Raw genomic sequence first — 14,871 nt, forward strand, 5'->3', positions numbered from 1 at the left:
TGTCCAGGGAAGAAGTCTTTCTACTAGAATTTGGAGCTGGAGCACTGCTGTGAGGTTTGATTGCATTCAGCAAAAAGAGCGTTAGTGAGGTCAGGATGTTGGATGATTAAAACCCCACCTCATCATCCCCAACTGCCCAACTCATCCCAAAAGTACTGGATGGAGCACCAACCATCATTCCAGAGAACACCTACACCCCTCTAGCCAACTTCTAGCATTAGAGAAAGTGCCAATGGGTTCATGTTGATCTGCTCCAGAGAGTCCTATTCTATTGGTAGTCCAACTCTATAGGGACTAGACAAGCTGTGTGTGTGTGTGTGTGTGTGTGTATATATATATATATATATATATATATATATATATATATATATATATATATATAAACATCTGTGTCAGCAGTGGGTGCAGTGTAATGTAGATGAAGGGAGAATGGGTGTCCAAAAATATTTGGACATTTGCTGTATATAGGTTCAGGCTTTTTGCTGAAACAGCTTGTCGCTGTGTACTGTCACTTCACTTCACCGAGTGGTTCCTCAGTGCTTTTTTCACCCCTGACACTTAAACAGCATAGTGGTTAAGGCCACATCCCTGTAATTGAAGATTGGGATTCAGTTTTCCCCGCGGGCAGCAATGCACACACCTCAGACTCGCTCAGAAAAGACTCCTAACTTTCTGCGCTTTCCTCCAAAACATGATTAGACTGTCTGTCTGGATTAGAGTGGCTGGCATATGCAGTAAATTAAATTCAGTTTCATTCATGTTCAAGTTGCCCTTTTTCCCTTGAGTCCCCGCCACCCCCCCCCCCCTCCTTCTGCCCCCGCCGAAAATATCTTCACACAACCAAACGTAGAATCCACCAAGCAATTTCCACTTATCACCATTTAACACTTCTTAGGTGGAGCTCCTCACTCTTTCCTCTCGAGTTAAGAAGTCTCAGTAACAACAGTCAGGACTTTCCAGTAACGCAGGCTTTAAACACTTCTCTCCCCCCTGCAGGTACTATAGCGCCACCATCCTGCAGATGTCTGGAGTGCGGGACGACAAGCTGGCCATCTGGCTGTCCTCGCTGACGGCATTCACCAACTTTTTGTTCACGCTGCTGGGCGTCTGGCTGGTGGAGAGGGTGGGCAGACGGAGACTGTCTCTGGGCAGCATCATCGGTGAGGGAACATGACTGCCTACAAGAATGACTTTTCTTTTTGGAGGCTTACTGTTGGGCTTATTTACTTACCTATGAGGGACAATGCACATAAGGGACCAAGTAAAAAGGTCACTGGTCATCTTTCAACTGTAGTACATATGGCATGAGTATATAAGCCAAAATATTAAACAGTGTACCTATAGACTACCATTATATATAATTAGTTCAAAGCAGCTTAGAGACGTGCAGTAGATTAAAAAAAACACCTATTTCAACTCCGTCCATTAAAAACCTCGTATCTCCTTTTTGCCCTTGTAACTTTTTGCCATATTGTGAATCTGACTTCTTGTTGTTTACTTTGTGTCAAAATGCTCCAACATGTCTTTCCATTGATTTCCATTGTAAAGGTTTTGTTTTGCATGAGCAATGCTTTGGCCACAGGTGTGTCATTCAGTCCCATTCAGGCCACAGCCGTATAAATCCAGCCCATAGTCATGCAGTCGGCCTTTCTTCCACACATTAGTGAAAGAATGGGAGGTTCTGAAGAGCTCACTGAACTCCAGCGTGGTTCTGTATGTATCAGCAAGTCAGCTGGTGAAATTTCCTCCCTCCTAGATCTTCCTCCATCAGCTGTGAGTGGTGTTATTATTGAACAGTGGAAGAGTTTAGGAGGAACCACAGAGAGCAGCTCAGCTACCGAGTGTCTGTCAGACCACGTAAAGTTACAGAGCGGATATTTGGATAAAAAAAAAAAACAACAATTTCAACATTGTCCTGCAAAAACCTTGTATCTCCTTTTAAAACGTTTTGACATAATGTGAATCTGGCTGGTTGTTCTTTGCATTGCGTCAAAATGCGGTTAGAGCTCTGGGCTATTAATTACAGGGTTGTGGGTTCGAAACCCGGGCTCGGCAAGCTGCCACTGTTGGGCCCTTGAGCAAGGCCCTTCACCCTCTCTGCTTGCCAGGTGCCACAACAATGTCTGCCCACCCCTCCGGGCATGTGTGTTCACTGTTCACTGTGTGTGTTCACTGCATGGATGGGATAAAAGCAGAAGCCAAATTCCATCTGTGTCCAACATTAATGGTAAATATAGTCTTTTCTAAAATGTCTTTTCATTGACTTTTATTAGGAGTTAAGAAGGGGCCTCCTTCTCTTGTAAAGTTTCTTTTTGGAAGATACGAGATTTTTGCATGAGCGATGATTTGAGGAATTTGAAATGGTACTAAATAATCACAGATTAAACGGTAGACATTTTGAACTGTTATTGAGATCTTAAAATAATTAAAGCTCTGAGTCACATCATTGTCCCTATCTCTCTCTCTCTTCCTCTCTCTATCTTTTACTCCAGGCACATCTTTCAGTCTTTGTCTCCTGGCCTTTGGTTTCCTGCTGTCTGCCCAGCACTCTCCCCCAGTCACCATTCACCCAACCGACCCATCTCTGGCCAACTCCAGCTGCATCACATACCTGTGAGTGTTCTCCCCACTACTACGACTTACTGTGACTGCTGTGAGCTATAAGGTCATGCCCCTGAGTAAATGTCTGACATAACTAAAGTTTAAGGGAAGAAGCATGCCTGAAGCCCCTCCTCCTCTCAGTCCAACATCCTGTAAATGCCACACCCTACCAACACCCCATGTCCTCAGTCTCACACAGTCCTATGTCTCAATCCTAGCTCTATTTATCAGAGTGGGGTCTGACCTGCTAGCACAGGCAGCACAAGCCACCTGAACCACCTCCAGCCCAAAGTTCAGACCATCTCACAGTCTTCTCCGTGTTATCACACCCCTGTGGAATGGTGTCTGAGTGACTATATTTTGGAGAATATTTGAGAACATTTTGTACCAAGATGCCCCCACCCTCTTATTTTTCTTTCTAACCAAAGTATGGCCCAAATCTAATTTTGCAATGCAATATTTATTACATTTTTAATCAATGATACTTAAAACTTTCGTCTGGATAACTGCATTACTGAGATAGGGTTCACTTCTTAAAACGGAGGGAATATTTGTGGTGAATTGGTTGTGGTTATTTTTAATATAAGAAAATTAGCAATACAATTAATCTGCTAATGGTGTTTCATTCAGTCCCATTCAGGCCACAGGTGAATAAAATCCAGCCCTAGTCATGCAGTCTGCCTTTCCTCCACACATTAGTGAAAGAGTGGGAGGTTCTGAAGAGCTCACTGAACTCCAGCGTGGTTCTGTATGTAATAGGAGACACCACTGCAACAACAACAACAACAAGTCAGCTGGTGAAATTTCCTCCCTCCTAGATCTTCCTCCATCAGCTGTGAGTGGTGTTATTATTGAACAGTGGAAGAGTTTAGGAGGAACAGCTCACAGAGAGCAGCTCAGCCACCGAGTGTCTGTCAGACCATGTAAAGTTACAGAGCGGGGTCAGGGCTGAGCTCACAGTGCAGAAAACTCTCAATAACTGCAGAGCTCCAGACCAAGGGGGGTCAACTCCATATTAATTATTCCATATTAATCTATGGGTTTAGAATGGGATGTCATAAAAACTCCTGTAGGTGTAGTTTGTAGATGTCCCAATACTTTTGTCCATACAGTGTATATTAATGCCTTCCTAGTTTATATTTTGCCGTGTTTATGGGATGTTGTAAAGGTTGAGTATCTAACCCTATAGTGTCAAACATCAATTGTGAGATAATTTTGTTGATAATATAGATGCAGGTTTGGCAACAAATACTTTTTGCTAATCCACTTACAACACAACTGCATCAGTTCATCAAGAGCTGATTAGGTGACAAGTGGCATCAGGTGTGCTGGTGCTACACTGAGGCTTCTGGCTGGAACGAGAAAGATCGGTAGGCTCCTGAACAACTAATGAATTATTTATGAGTCAAAACACATGCAGGTTAATCAAATCTTCAATCATAAAAAGTGTGTAATAGATTTTCCCATCTACTCTCAGCCTCCAATCTAAGAGAGATCTTAGTGCTGTGCATAATCACCACTCCCTTAATCAGCATTAATGCTGCTATATTGGGGCCTCTGCAGCACATGACCCCGTGACCTGGAGCTGTGTCATCAGAGAGAAACCGGCTGCTCTCTCTGTCCCAATTTACCCTCGTATCTGAGCTCCGGCTCGCCTCGCCTTGCCTCGCACACCCAGCTGCTGAAACTACACAGCTTCATTATGCTGTAATGGAGGCGGAATGGCTACACTGTCATCACAGCAAAAAGCCAATCTGTGGACACATGCTTTCTCTTTAATTCACCGTTCTCAACGGCACCTGTGAATCTCACCCTGCCTTCTGTTTGCATATTATTTGCATTGACATATGTTTACTGGTTCTACATGCATATATTACTTGTGCATATATGTCCTATAAATATGTACATATGTTTAATACATAAAATATATGTCCAAATGTTTGTGGACACCCCTTCTAATGATTGCAATTCAGCTACTTTAAGTTGTGCCCATTGCTGACATGCATGAGCACATGTACATAGCTTGTCTAGTCCCTGTAGAGAATGGGACTCTCTGGAGCAGATAAACATGAACCTATGGGCACCATGCTGCCTAAAGCTAGGTGTGAGCTAGAGGGGTGTAAAGCCCCCCAGCATTGAGCTGTGGAGTAGTGAAACTGTGTACTCAGGAATAATGAATGGTGATGCTCCATCTGATACTTTGGGGATGAGCTGGGGATGATGAGGTGGGGTGGTGATCATCATCCAACATCCTGGCCTCACTAACGTTCTTGTCACTGAATGCAATCAAATCCTCACAGCAATGCTCCTCCAAGCCTTCTTCCGTGGACAGTAGAGGCAGTTCCTCCAACAAAATAAGGATAAATGCTTTTTAATACCCTTGATTTCAAACAAAGCAATGAGTGAGCAGCTGTCCCAATACTTTTGTCAATTGAGTGGAGTTATGAATTTCACTTGAAGGAAAGCTCTGAACTTCTGAACTTCCATTGTAGAATGAAATTCGATGTGATATCCCCTCCTAACCCCAAAGATTTGCTCATCCTGAGACGCCCTTTGGCATTGTGCTGCAGGTCATGTGAGCCGTGTATGCTGGATCCAAGCTGTGGTTTCTGCTACCAACAGAACAGCACTGCTGTGTTCGCCTCCTCCTGTGTCCCAGTCAATCAGGCCTCTACTGAGAGAGCAGCGTGGGGCAGGTGAGTCACAATCAGCAGTGGAGCGGGTGTGTGAGTCAGTCGTCTTTCTCCTTTTGCCATATAATATTATCACATACTGTATTCTCACATTTTCAACAAGGCAGATGAAAAAACTGATACACTAACATGCGCTTCAACTGCGCTACAGGTGCTCCAACTCAACCCAGCCGGTGGATCGCAGTCTTTGGGCTTATAACTTCTGCCCCACCTCCTACTCTTGGGTGGTGCTTCTAGGACTTATCCTGTACTTGGCTTTCTTTGCTCCAGGTAAGATGACCAAGAAGGCCGGTAAATCGGTCTGCACTATCCCTATCGCTTTAAACACTTTTCCAGGACATTTCCCATTAACTCCACACATGACAACATACACTAATCAGCCACAACATTAACACCACTGCCAGGTATAGTGAAAAATATTGATCATCTTCTTCTACAGTGACAAGGGCTGGACATATCAGGCAGCAGCAAGTGAACTGTCAGTTCCTGAAGGTGATGTGTTAAAAGCAGGACAAATGGGCGAGTACTGTGGTGGCTAGACTACTGGGTCGGAACATCTCAAAAAAACATCAGGCAGGTCTTGCGGGGTGTTCCCGGTATGCAGTGGTCAGTACTCACCAAGAATGCTCCAAGAAATGACAACAGGAATCCACCTGTGAACTGGCGACAGGGTCATGGACATCTAAGGCTCATTGATGTGATCCATGGAGGCCCCACCTCACAACTTACAGGACTTGAAGAATCTGCTGCTAACGTTCTGGTGCCAGATGGTCAGATCTGTTGTGGCGACACAAGGAGGAACTACTCAACGTTAGTAACTAATTAGGCACTAATGTTATGGCTGATCGGTGTACATACAGTGGGCATAACGCCTTTTACTATACTCTAATCTTTCCATAGGATGGAAATCCTTCAGTAAAGGATTGGTGTTCAATCGCTGTTTAATTGCTTGGATATCAATGGCTAATCTTTGCAATCTCAGCAGCTCAATAGCTCAACTTTTCCGGGATCTCACTGACATTTCCAGGACATTTTTAGCAGTTATGTATTTTTTCCAGGACTTTCCATGACTGGAAAAATAGTCTCTGCATTTCCAGGTTGTCCAAATCTTCCGGGACGCATGGGAACCCTGACATATAAAAGCAACATTAAAAGGCCTGTGTGTGATTGATGTTTGTTAACCATGACCATGTCGTAACGGTTAACCATGGTATAAGCACGTCTTTCAGGCTTTCTCAAGAGTTCAATTGGTGTTTGTTGTTCTTTCAGGTTTAGGCCCAATGCCTTGGACTGTCAACTCCGAGATCTACCCTCTTTGGGCCAGAAGCACTGGAAATGCATGTTCAGCCGGAGTGAACTGGACCTTTAACGTGCTGGTGTCCCTGACATTCCTCCACTTAGCACAGTACCTCACCTATTACGGTAATGTTATGACCCATAGCAGCACAGGTCTACACGCACTTGCTCTTTCACCTGTCTGTCTGCTGGTCTACACTTTATCTGGTCAGACAGTTCTAGGAGAGTTCAAACTGTGAATTTTAGCACATATGCAAACATGAAGAATCACCATAATTACATTAGTAATTGAATTTAGTGGCGTTGTTAACCCTTTAAAGCCTTTAAAGCCATAAGATCATTGCTAGAAATTGACCTTCTGGTTAATTTTAAAGTGTAATTTAGGAATTTACACTTTGTGTGACTTTTATCTTGTATCACACTTGATACTTTAGGAATTTATTGCTCACTGCAGTTTTTTTTACATATACCATACCATATATAAATTATTTATTTACCTCTTAAATATTATTATTAATTTTTATATATTATTTAATAATTATTTAAGATATTTATGTATCACACTGATGTTGTAGAGGTCTCAAAAACCTAAATTACAATTAAATATGATTGCTTTTGGCTTTAAAGGGTTAAGAATCAAAATAGTACACTGGTACATGATATAAATACTATTCTATAAATTTTAAATGTGCCTTCACAATTCTGCGCCCTTTAAGACAATATATTTAGGGGACATTAAATGCTAAGTCATTTATTTATTTTATTAGTTTATTTTATTGTGTGTTACCCACAAATTTCACCAAGCAATGCATTAGGAAGACCTGTGAATTGCTCAATCATGTGGCGGCGTTGCAGTTGACAAAAACATGCAGATACGGGCCAACTGCTTCAGATAATGCTGGTAGTGTCAGAATCTGTCATAAACAGCTTGAACTTGTGGACCCAACCTGCCTTGTGGCCCTTCGAGCTTCAAGTACGGCTTGGCTCGACCCGCCATACCTCAAAATCCACGGAAGACAAGCATCCAGGCTTTTTTCTGTGGTGGAACGAGCTTCCCCTGGGTGTCCGAACAGCAGAGTCGCTCACTGTCTTCAAACCCAGACTGAAGACCCTCCTCTTCTGAGAATACTTGGGCGAATAGCAGAGTGGTCTCCTTACTGACTTGTGTTTAGTAGAGTCTAAACTTAGAGGATCTTTAAATTATTAGTCTATTTAAACTAGCTGAGGTTTTTCTTGAGTAATTAGCAAATCACTTTTGTAAGTCGATCTAGAGAAGAGCGTCTGCTAAATGCCTTAAATGTAAATGTGTCAACTGTCCAGGCTGGTGGAGGTGGTGTAATGGTCTGGGGAATGTTTTCTTGGCACAGTTTGGGTCGTTAATACTAATCAATCATCTCTTGAATGCCACAGAGTACTGTTGCTGACCATGTGCATCCCTCCATGGCCACAGTTTAACAACAGCTGCTTCCAGCATGATAATGCATCATGTCACAGAGCAAAGAGTCTGGTTTCATCTCAAACTGGCTTCATGAACATGACAATGGGATCAGTGTTCTTCAGTGGCTTTCCCAGTCCTGGGATTTAACTCGACAAGAACATTTTTTGGGATGTTGTAAAGCAGGAGATTCATAGCATGTGAGTGCAGGACACAGCTATGTCATGTCAGGCTGTTCTGAGAGCAAAAGCAGGCCCTGTGGAGTATTCTTAATAAATTGCTTGGTGAGTGTTTAAAGCTTTCTGTGTAGTTATACTATTTACACACGTGGACAAAATTATTGGTACCCCTTGGTTAATGAAAGAAAACCCACAGTGGTCACAGAAATAACTTGAATCTGACAAAAGTAATAATAAATAAAAAATCTATTAAAAAAATGAACAAAGGAAAATCCAGAATTTTAAACGGTAAACTAATTAAACAGGCCTAGACACAAATGATGGTACCCCTGAAAACAATGTGACCAAAGGGACATGTTAAGTCATGGTGTGTCCACTAATTAGCATCACAGGTCAATCTTACAATCTTGTAATCAGTCAGTGGGCTTATATATAGGGCTACAGCTAGTCACTGTGCTGTTGGACCAGAGGACCAGAGGAAGCGAAAGGAAAGAGTTGTCTCAGGAGATTAGAAAGAAAATTATAGACAAGCATGTTAAAGGTAAAGGTTATAAGATCATCTCCAAGCAGCTTGATGTTCCTGTGACTACAGTTGCACATAATATTCAGAAATTTAAGATCCATGGGACTGTAGCCAACCTCCCTGGACGTGGCTGCAGGAGGAAAACTGGTGACAAATCAAAGAGATGGAAAATATGAACGGTAACAGAAGAGCCCAGAAAAACGTCTAAGGAGATTAAAGGTGAACTTCAAGCTCAGGGAAGATCAGTATCAGTTCGCACCATCTGTCTTTTTTTTTATAATTCTGTTGAAGCTTGGTTGAAAAGCAATGTCTGACTTTCAATGGTTAATTTTCATAGCATTTTTATTTATTATCACTTTCGTCAGATTCAAGTTATTTCTGTGACCACTGTGGGTTTTCTTTCATTAACCGAGGGGTACCAACAATTTTGGCCATGTGTGTAATTACTATATCACTTTAAATTTCAGCAAAAAAAGCTAGAAAGTCTCTCTCATTTTTCTAATTTATGCTGATGAATGCAGCCTAAAACGTTCCTCCCACACCATGCAGTGAATTCGAATTCCGAAAGTTTGTCCCTTTTGAGATATTGAGAAAACGAACAGCTGAAAAGTCCTCTGTTCTTGGTTTGGAGTGAGATTTCTCTGTTTATCTTTCAGGTGCTTTCTTTCTGTACTCCAGCCTGGCTCTGCTGGGCTTCTTCTTCATTTACGGCTGTCTCCCCGAGACCAAGGGCCGGCGGCTGGAGGAGATTGAGTCGCTCTTCGAGAGCCGCCTGTGCTCCTGCGGTGCCTCAGACTCAGACGAGGGCCGGCAGGTGGAGTATATCAGGGTCAAAGGATCAAATTACCACCTGTCGGACAACGACGCCTCAGATGTTGAGTAACACTGTAATGCCAGCTCAAAGAACACCCCTGTGAATCCTCTCTCGGGCTCCATTCAGGGCTGATGAAGAGGGGAGAGAAAGAATCGGTCCTTAGCTTCACCCCACCCTGACACCAGGTCCGTCTGCACCAGTCGGGTTGCATCTTACGCATACAGCAGTCCACTATGATTGAAGGAAATGGAGTTGCCGATGAAGAGCACAACCAAGAGCACACACGCTCGCAGAGTCAGCTTTTGTCTGAGGTCATTCATTGGTCTACATTTTGAGTTGTGATATGCAGATCTATAATCTACCAACAGAGGTTGCGTCCCCGTTTTGGTGGCCATTTCCATAACACTAGATGTTTCCTACAAATATGATTGAAGTTTGTCGTATTTACGGAGATGTTAAGCATACGAGAAATCCATTTGCCACACAATGTTTAGATACCCTCTAGCAGTTGCAGTTTGCTGGCGATAACAGAAGCTCGGTTTAATTTAATATTAGTTTTCACAGAAACAAACTGAGATCCTCTATAAAAAGTGCAGATTCTAAGCTATCATTTAGCACCACATCTGTGTTGGTAAATCAAAGAGGAGATATTTTATTATGATCTGAATTTTATGAAAAGTTGTTGTGCGTAGAGTCTTGTTTTTGAGCCTTAGCGTATTCGCCATGTTTTGTCGTTTTGTCAAAACGAATGGAACATAGTTGGAGAGTTGACAGAGTTGACCTCAATACAGAATGTAAGTCAAATGTAAATGTAATTAAGTACTAAAGTAACTGTGTAATCAGTCATGTAATTACGGAATTACATTTGAACAACAGCCAAACAAAAGTAAGAACTCTTGACTTTAAGCGTTAATTTCTATGAACAGCAAACTCAAATATAAACCAGGCACTCTGAAAGGTGAAGATGCTTCAAAGGGTTCTTTGGGCGAGAACCGTTTTTGGTTCTGTATAGAACTATGTTGTGAGGCAGTGAGTGTGATGCACCTTTAAAATGGTAAAATTTGAAAAAAGAAATGACATCAAGTGAAATTTCTTTATAGGCCTCTCGATAATTACATTATCGAATTATCGAACAATATATGGACATGACCTCAATCATTTTTGCTGACCTTGACGTTGCCCAGTGTTGACGTTGCCCAAAAAACAGGGATGTCACAAGGCTCTTTATCCCCAATCCAATTTGATTGGCAAATTCCGATCTGATCATTGTGTTTGTATAAGTAATACTGTCTCCCACAACTTATATAAGACTAGGTTGTGCTACTCCACAATAGTAAACACCAGTAAAATCACATCATTTTTAGATGAGGAACTAACTGTCTGATCTATAACAACTTTACAACTCTGCAGTCTGATCATTTAGAGTGTGTGTGCATTAGCATTAGCCTCCTCCCCGGTTCTGAATGCGCCATTCAGAGCTGGTTTAGACCCAAAGAAAGGACTGTGGTTCTCTCACTGGTAGATCAGAGCATTTCCACCATAGTCTGGTTTCTAACCAGGTGGAATTCAGGAGTAAAGGCTGGATGGGAGGAACGTTAGATCTTCTCAAATGGAGATAATGGAATAGAAGATCTCTGTCGTTGCACAACTACAACTAAACTGAGTGGTTTTAACAGCGCGGCCAAAAACGTCAGAAAATAGAGCAACATTTTGTGGAAGAGTGAAGAGTGTAGATCCTCCTCTTCTGACAGAATAACTAACACACTCTTTACCTGCTGCTCTGTGGCCGTCTGCTGTTACTGCGTCACGTTTACTATGAGATAACTCAGACTTTCCCTAACTTTCCGTTCCACCTTAAATAACAGCTGTTACGCTCTGCTGCTGAAATGTACACACTGTAACTGCAGCACTATTTAAGGTGGAATGGAGAGTTCGCAGACGTCAGATGGCTCTCTGCTACAGCAAACCTAAAGGTCAGAAGTGGATCAGAACCTTTAATAGCAGATAGCTGATCCATTAAAAATTCCTGGTCACTGGATTGACTGGTTTTATTTTATTTTTGTTTTCTATAAATTTATATTTTTATTCCAATGTCTATGAATATTATTAATAACTAAACGTTTACTGTATTAATTTCCATTTGTTTATCACAATTATTTCTGGGACAAAATATCATCCAAAAAAATAGAATTATCACAGGCCTAGACCTTTTAAAGGCTCTTCACACTCCTACGCTCATCTCTACTACAAACACGGTTCTGTCCGAGCTGAAATGCACCGCTCAAAGAACCATTTCAAGCACCTTTATTTTAAACAGTCTAGACACAGTCCAGAGATCGTAATATCTGCTGGAAATGTACTGATATATTTTATGGAGAGCTCGGGTATAAAAATATCTTGAAATGATGTTTAAAAAACTTGTAGCATAACAAAACTGGGTTGTAGCCTGGATTCCGTCTTGCACTGTTTCTTTTAGCAGCAGTTTAACACTGTGTCTTGAGCACAGGCCCTCCATTACGGATAGGTATAAGGAGCTTAGAGAGTACTGATGTGGTTAGAGCTTAGAGAATGTTCCGGATTGCTCAAAACAGCTTCGTAGTTCCCTGTTAGCGTGCACTGAACTCCCAAATCAACTTCTGATTCATACCCATCTGTCCTCGTTTCAGACCGTACAACTCCAGCCCACTTTTACCTTTGTCTTTCGGCCCAGTTTAATTTCGTCTTCCTTCGTAGCCATGTGTACAAATAGCACTGCATCGCATAGCTCTTGTCCATGTAACAGAGTGGAATACCTGTTTTGACGAGTAGCGTAATTATCCAATGTTATGTTTTATATTGTACTACTGTGAGTACACCTTGATAGTCTGGTACACCTAGATTTGTGCCAAGCTGACATGTCGTGGCTGTGTGTGTAACAAAACAGTTGATAGGTGTTGTAAAAAAAAGCAACAATATCAAGTGAACTAACACAAGTGCTTTTTTTTTAATGCTGGTTTAAATGCTGTTTAGTGGCCGGTATTGTGTGATTGTGCACACCAGGCCTTGTGTAGTATGTGTTTTTGTTCGTTTTTTGGCTCACTGTTAGTGCAGACAGGTACATGATTGTGTTTTCATGTTTAACACCGAAGCACGCCGGGTTGGACCAAAAGGGAGAAGCACACTATAGAGCGACGGTCTAGTAATGTGATTTAATCAGGTATGTTCATACCAGTTCTGATTATGGCATTAAACTGAGGGAGAAACGTCTTATTATAAGGAACACAAGTTAGGGGGTTATTCTTCTTTGTTAATGAACTTTGTTAATAAAGGCTAATTACTCATTTCTAAATGACAGCATTATTCAATATGACCTTTATTAGCATGTAATTAGGCAATAAGGCATGTTGTGTGAAAATCACTAATAACTGTATGAGTTGTAATAATACACAGTAAACACATTGTTACCACCCTGTTATGCACATTATTCGGTGTTGTTTTTCTGGGTCAGAGAATCCCCACATATCAGGCAGGTCTGGTGGGGTGTTCCAGGTATGTAGTTTGTATGGTTGGTATCTACCAGAACCATACCAGTGAAGCAGTGAACCAGGGTCATCTATGGGCACCTAAGGCTCATTGATGCAATCTATGGAGGCCCCACCTCACAACGTACAGGACTTAAAGGATCTGCTGCTGATGTCTCGGTGGCAGATATCACAGGACACTTTAAGAGGTTTGGCTAGATCTGTTGTGACAGCATAACAGGGACCAATTCAATATTAGGCAGGTTGGTGTATAATATGGGACGGTTCTTGATGTATTATTGATTATTAATCTCTTGTTAAACTCACATAAATGAACAAACCTGGCACTGTCTAGATCCAATACCATTTGAAGTGCTGCCATGTACATACCAACAACATGTACATGCAGGTAATAAATCATGCTCAATACTTAATACGCATAACAGGGTGGTAACAAAGTGTTGATAGTGCATTATTACAACTAGTAATGCAAGTATTGGTGATTTTCCTACAATAGAGCTCCAATTAGAACTAGAATAAATAAAGATTTAGTAATTAAAATTTAGAGTTAGACCAATTTAGGCTTTACTGAACAAAACCACAGACTGGTCACTGCATGCATAAGGATAAACCACATAAAACCGCAAGTGTAAACATACCCAGCTACAGTCCCATCACTCAAACCACTTCAGGAGGTGGTCTGAGATGCATTTGAGCCACATGATGTCACAGCAGTGTAAACCCATCCGCCTCTCCAAGACGCATCCCACAATCCAAACCACTCCCAGTACAACCGAAATACCAGTAAAAATTGCAGCACAATAAGCAAATTTGCATATTCTGCCTCACACAGCTGACTGACCAGAGACACATTAGACTACCCAGTGTAATCGCATGTGGCTAAGATCTTATCAGGAGACAATCCAGACACTAGTCACATGAAGTGAGCAGGTGTCTTAATATGGACTCTTACGTAAACCCTTATTGGTGTTCCTTAAAATAAAGTGTTACCCAGAGTTTTACTGAGCGGAGATTACAGTGTGCCAGATCTGTTTTTAGAATGTACTTGACAATGGAGGAGGATGCTCCGAAGTCAACGACTCATTGTGTTACTTTAAAGTGACACATCTTATGTTTCTAGTGAATGGCTGTGTGTGCGTGTGTGTGTGTGTGTATTTTTTTGTTCATGTTTTGTTTTTCTACGTTAAATTATTACCTTTATTATCTACAAAGCAGTGTTTCTACAGTCGATGAAAAACTAGTGAATACAGATATATGGATAGTGTTGTACAGTAAATTTGACTATTGTTGCTGTAAAAGTTTTGCTAGATTTATATTCTACAAAACTCAATATATTCATGACATTTGGAAATTTAAACAATAAAATAAATAATTGTACACTGTTTCCATTACGATTTTGGCTTTAACTCTCACTAGAGCACAGAAGCAAGAAGCAAAGGTGACACATAAGAGGCCACCTAGGCACTTTCTGAACACGTACTGCAGCAACAGATGCTTACTTACAAACACACAAAGCAGGTTTGAGTCATCTCCCCCTCTCCTTTCATTGATGCTTGTTTTTCTGCTTGAGCATTAGCAGGATATCTGCAATTTCCTGAAGGCCTTCCTCCTCCCCAGAGACCCAGTTCACACCTTTCTCTCTGCCATGCTCCTCGGTGCTCCAGGCGTTCTCAACAGGGTTTGGATTCACGCTCTCCTCTTCGTGACCTTCACACCTTTCTCCTCTCACCACTATATTCCCTGATTGGTTCTCTTTTGATTTTGCTGAGGGAAAAAAAAAAAGATCTTGCATAAAATTAGCTATTTATA

General features: G+C 41.6%; 1 protein-coding gene across 1 annotated transcript in view; it reads left to right on the plus strand.

Annotated features, from left to right (window-relative positions):
* LOC140550296 (proton myo-inositol cotransporter) overlaps positions 1-14,439 on the plus strand; it is a 99,126-nt gene extending 84,687 nt beyond the window's left edge. The window contains exons 5-10 of the mRNA XM_072674211.1: positions 997-1,160; positions 2,493-2,613; positions 5,172-5,297; positions 5,446-5,564; positions 6,564-6,716; positions 9,384-14,439. Of these exons, the coding sequence (XP_072530312.1) occupies positions 997-1,160; positions 2,493-2,613; positions 5,172-5,297; positions 5,446-5,564; positions 6,564-6,716; positions 9,384-9,610 (910 nt within the window). The 3' untranslated portion in view covers positions 9,611-14,439. The remainder of the gene's footprint in view (positions 1-996; positions 1,161-2,492; positions 2,614-5,171; positions 5,298-5,445; positions 5,565-6,563; positions 6,717-9,383) is intronic.
* The last annotated feature ends 432 nt before the right edge of the window (positions 14,440-14,871 follow it).

Source organism: Salminus brasiliensis, chromosome 2, assembly GCF_030463535.1.
Source record: "Salminus brasiliensis chromosome 2, fSalBra1.hap2, whole genome shotgun sequence".
In the NCBI taxonomy this organism is placed as follows: Eukaryota; Metazoa; Chordata; class Actinopteri; order Characiformes; family Bryconidae; genus Salminus; species Salminus brasiliensis.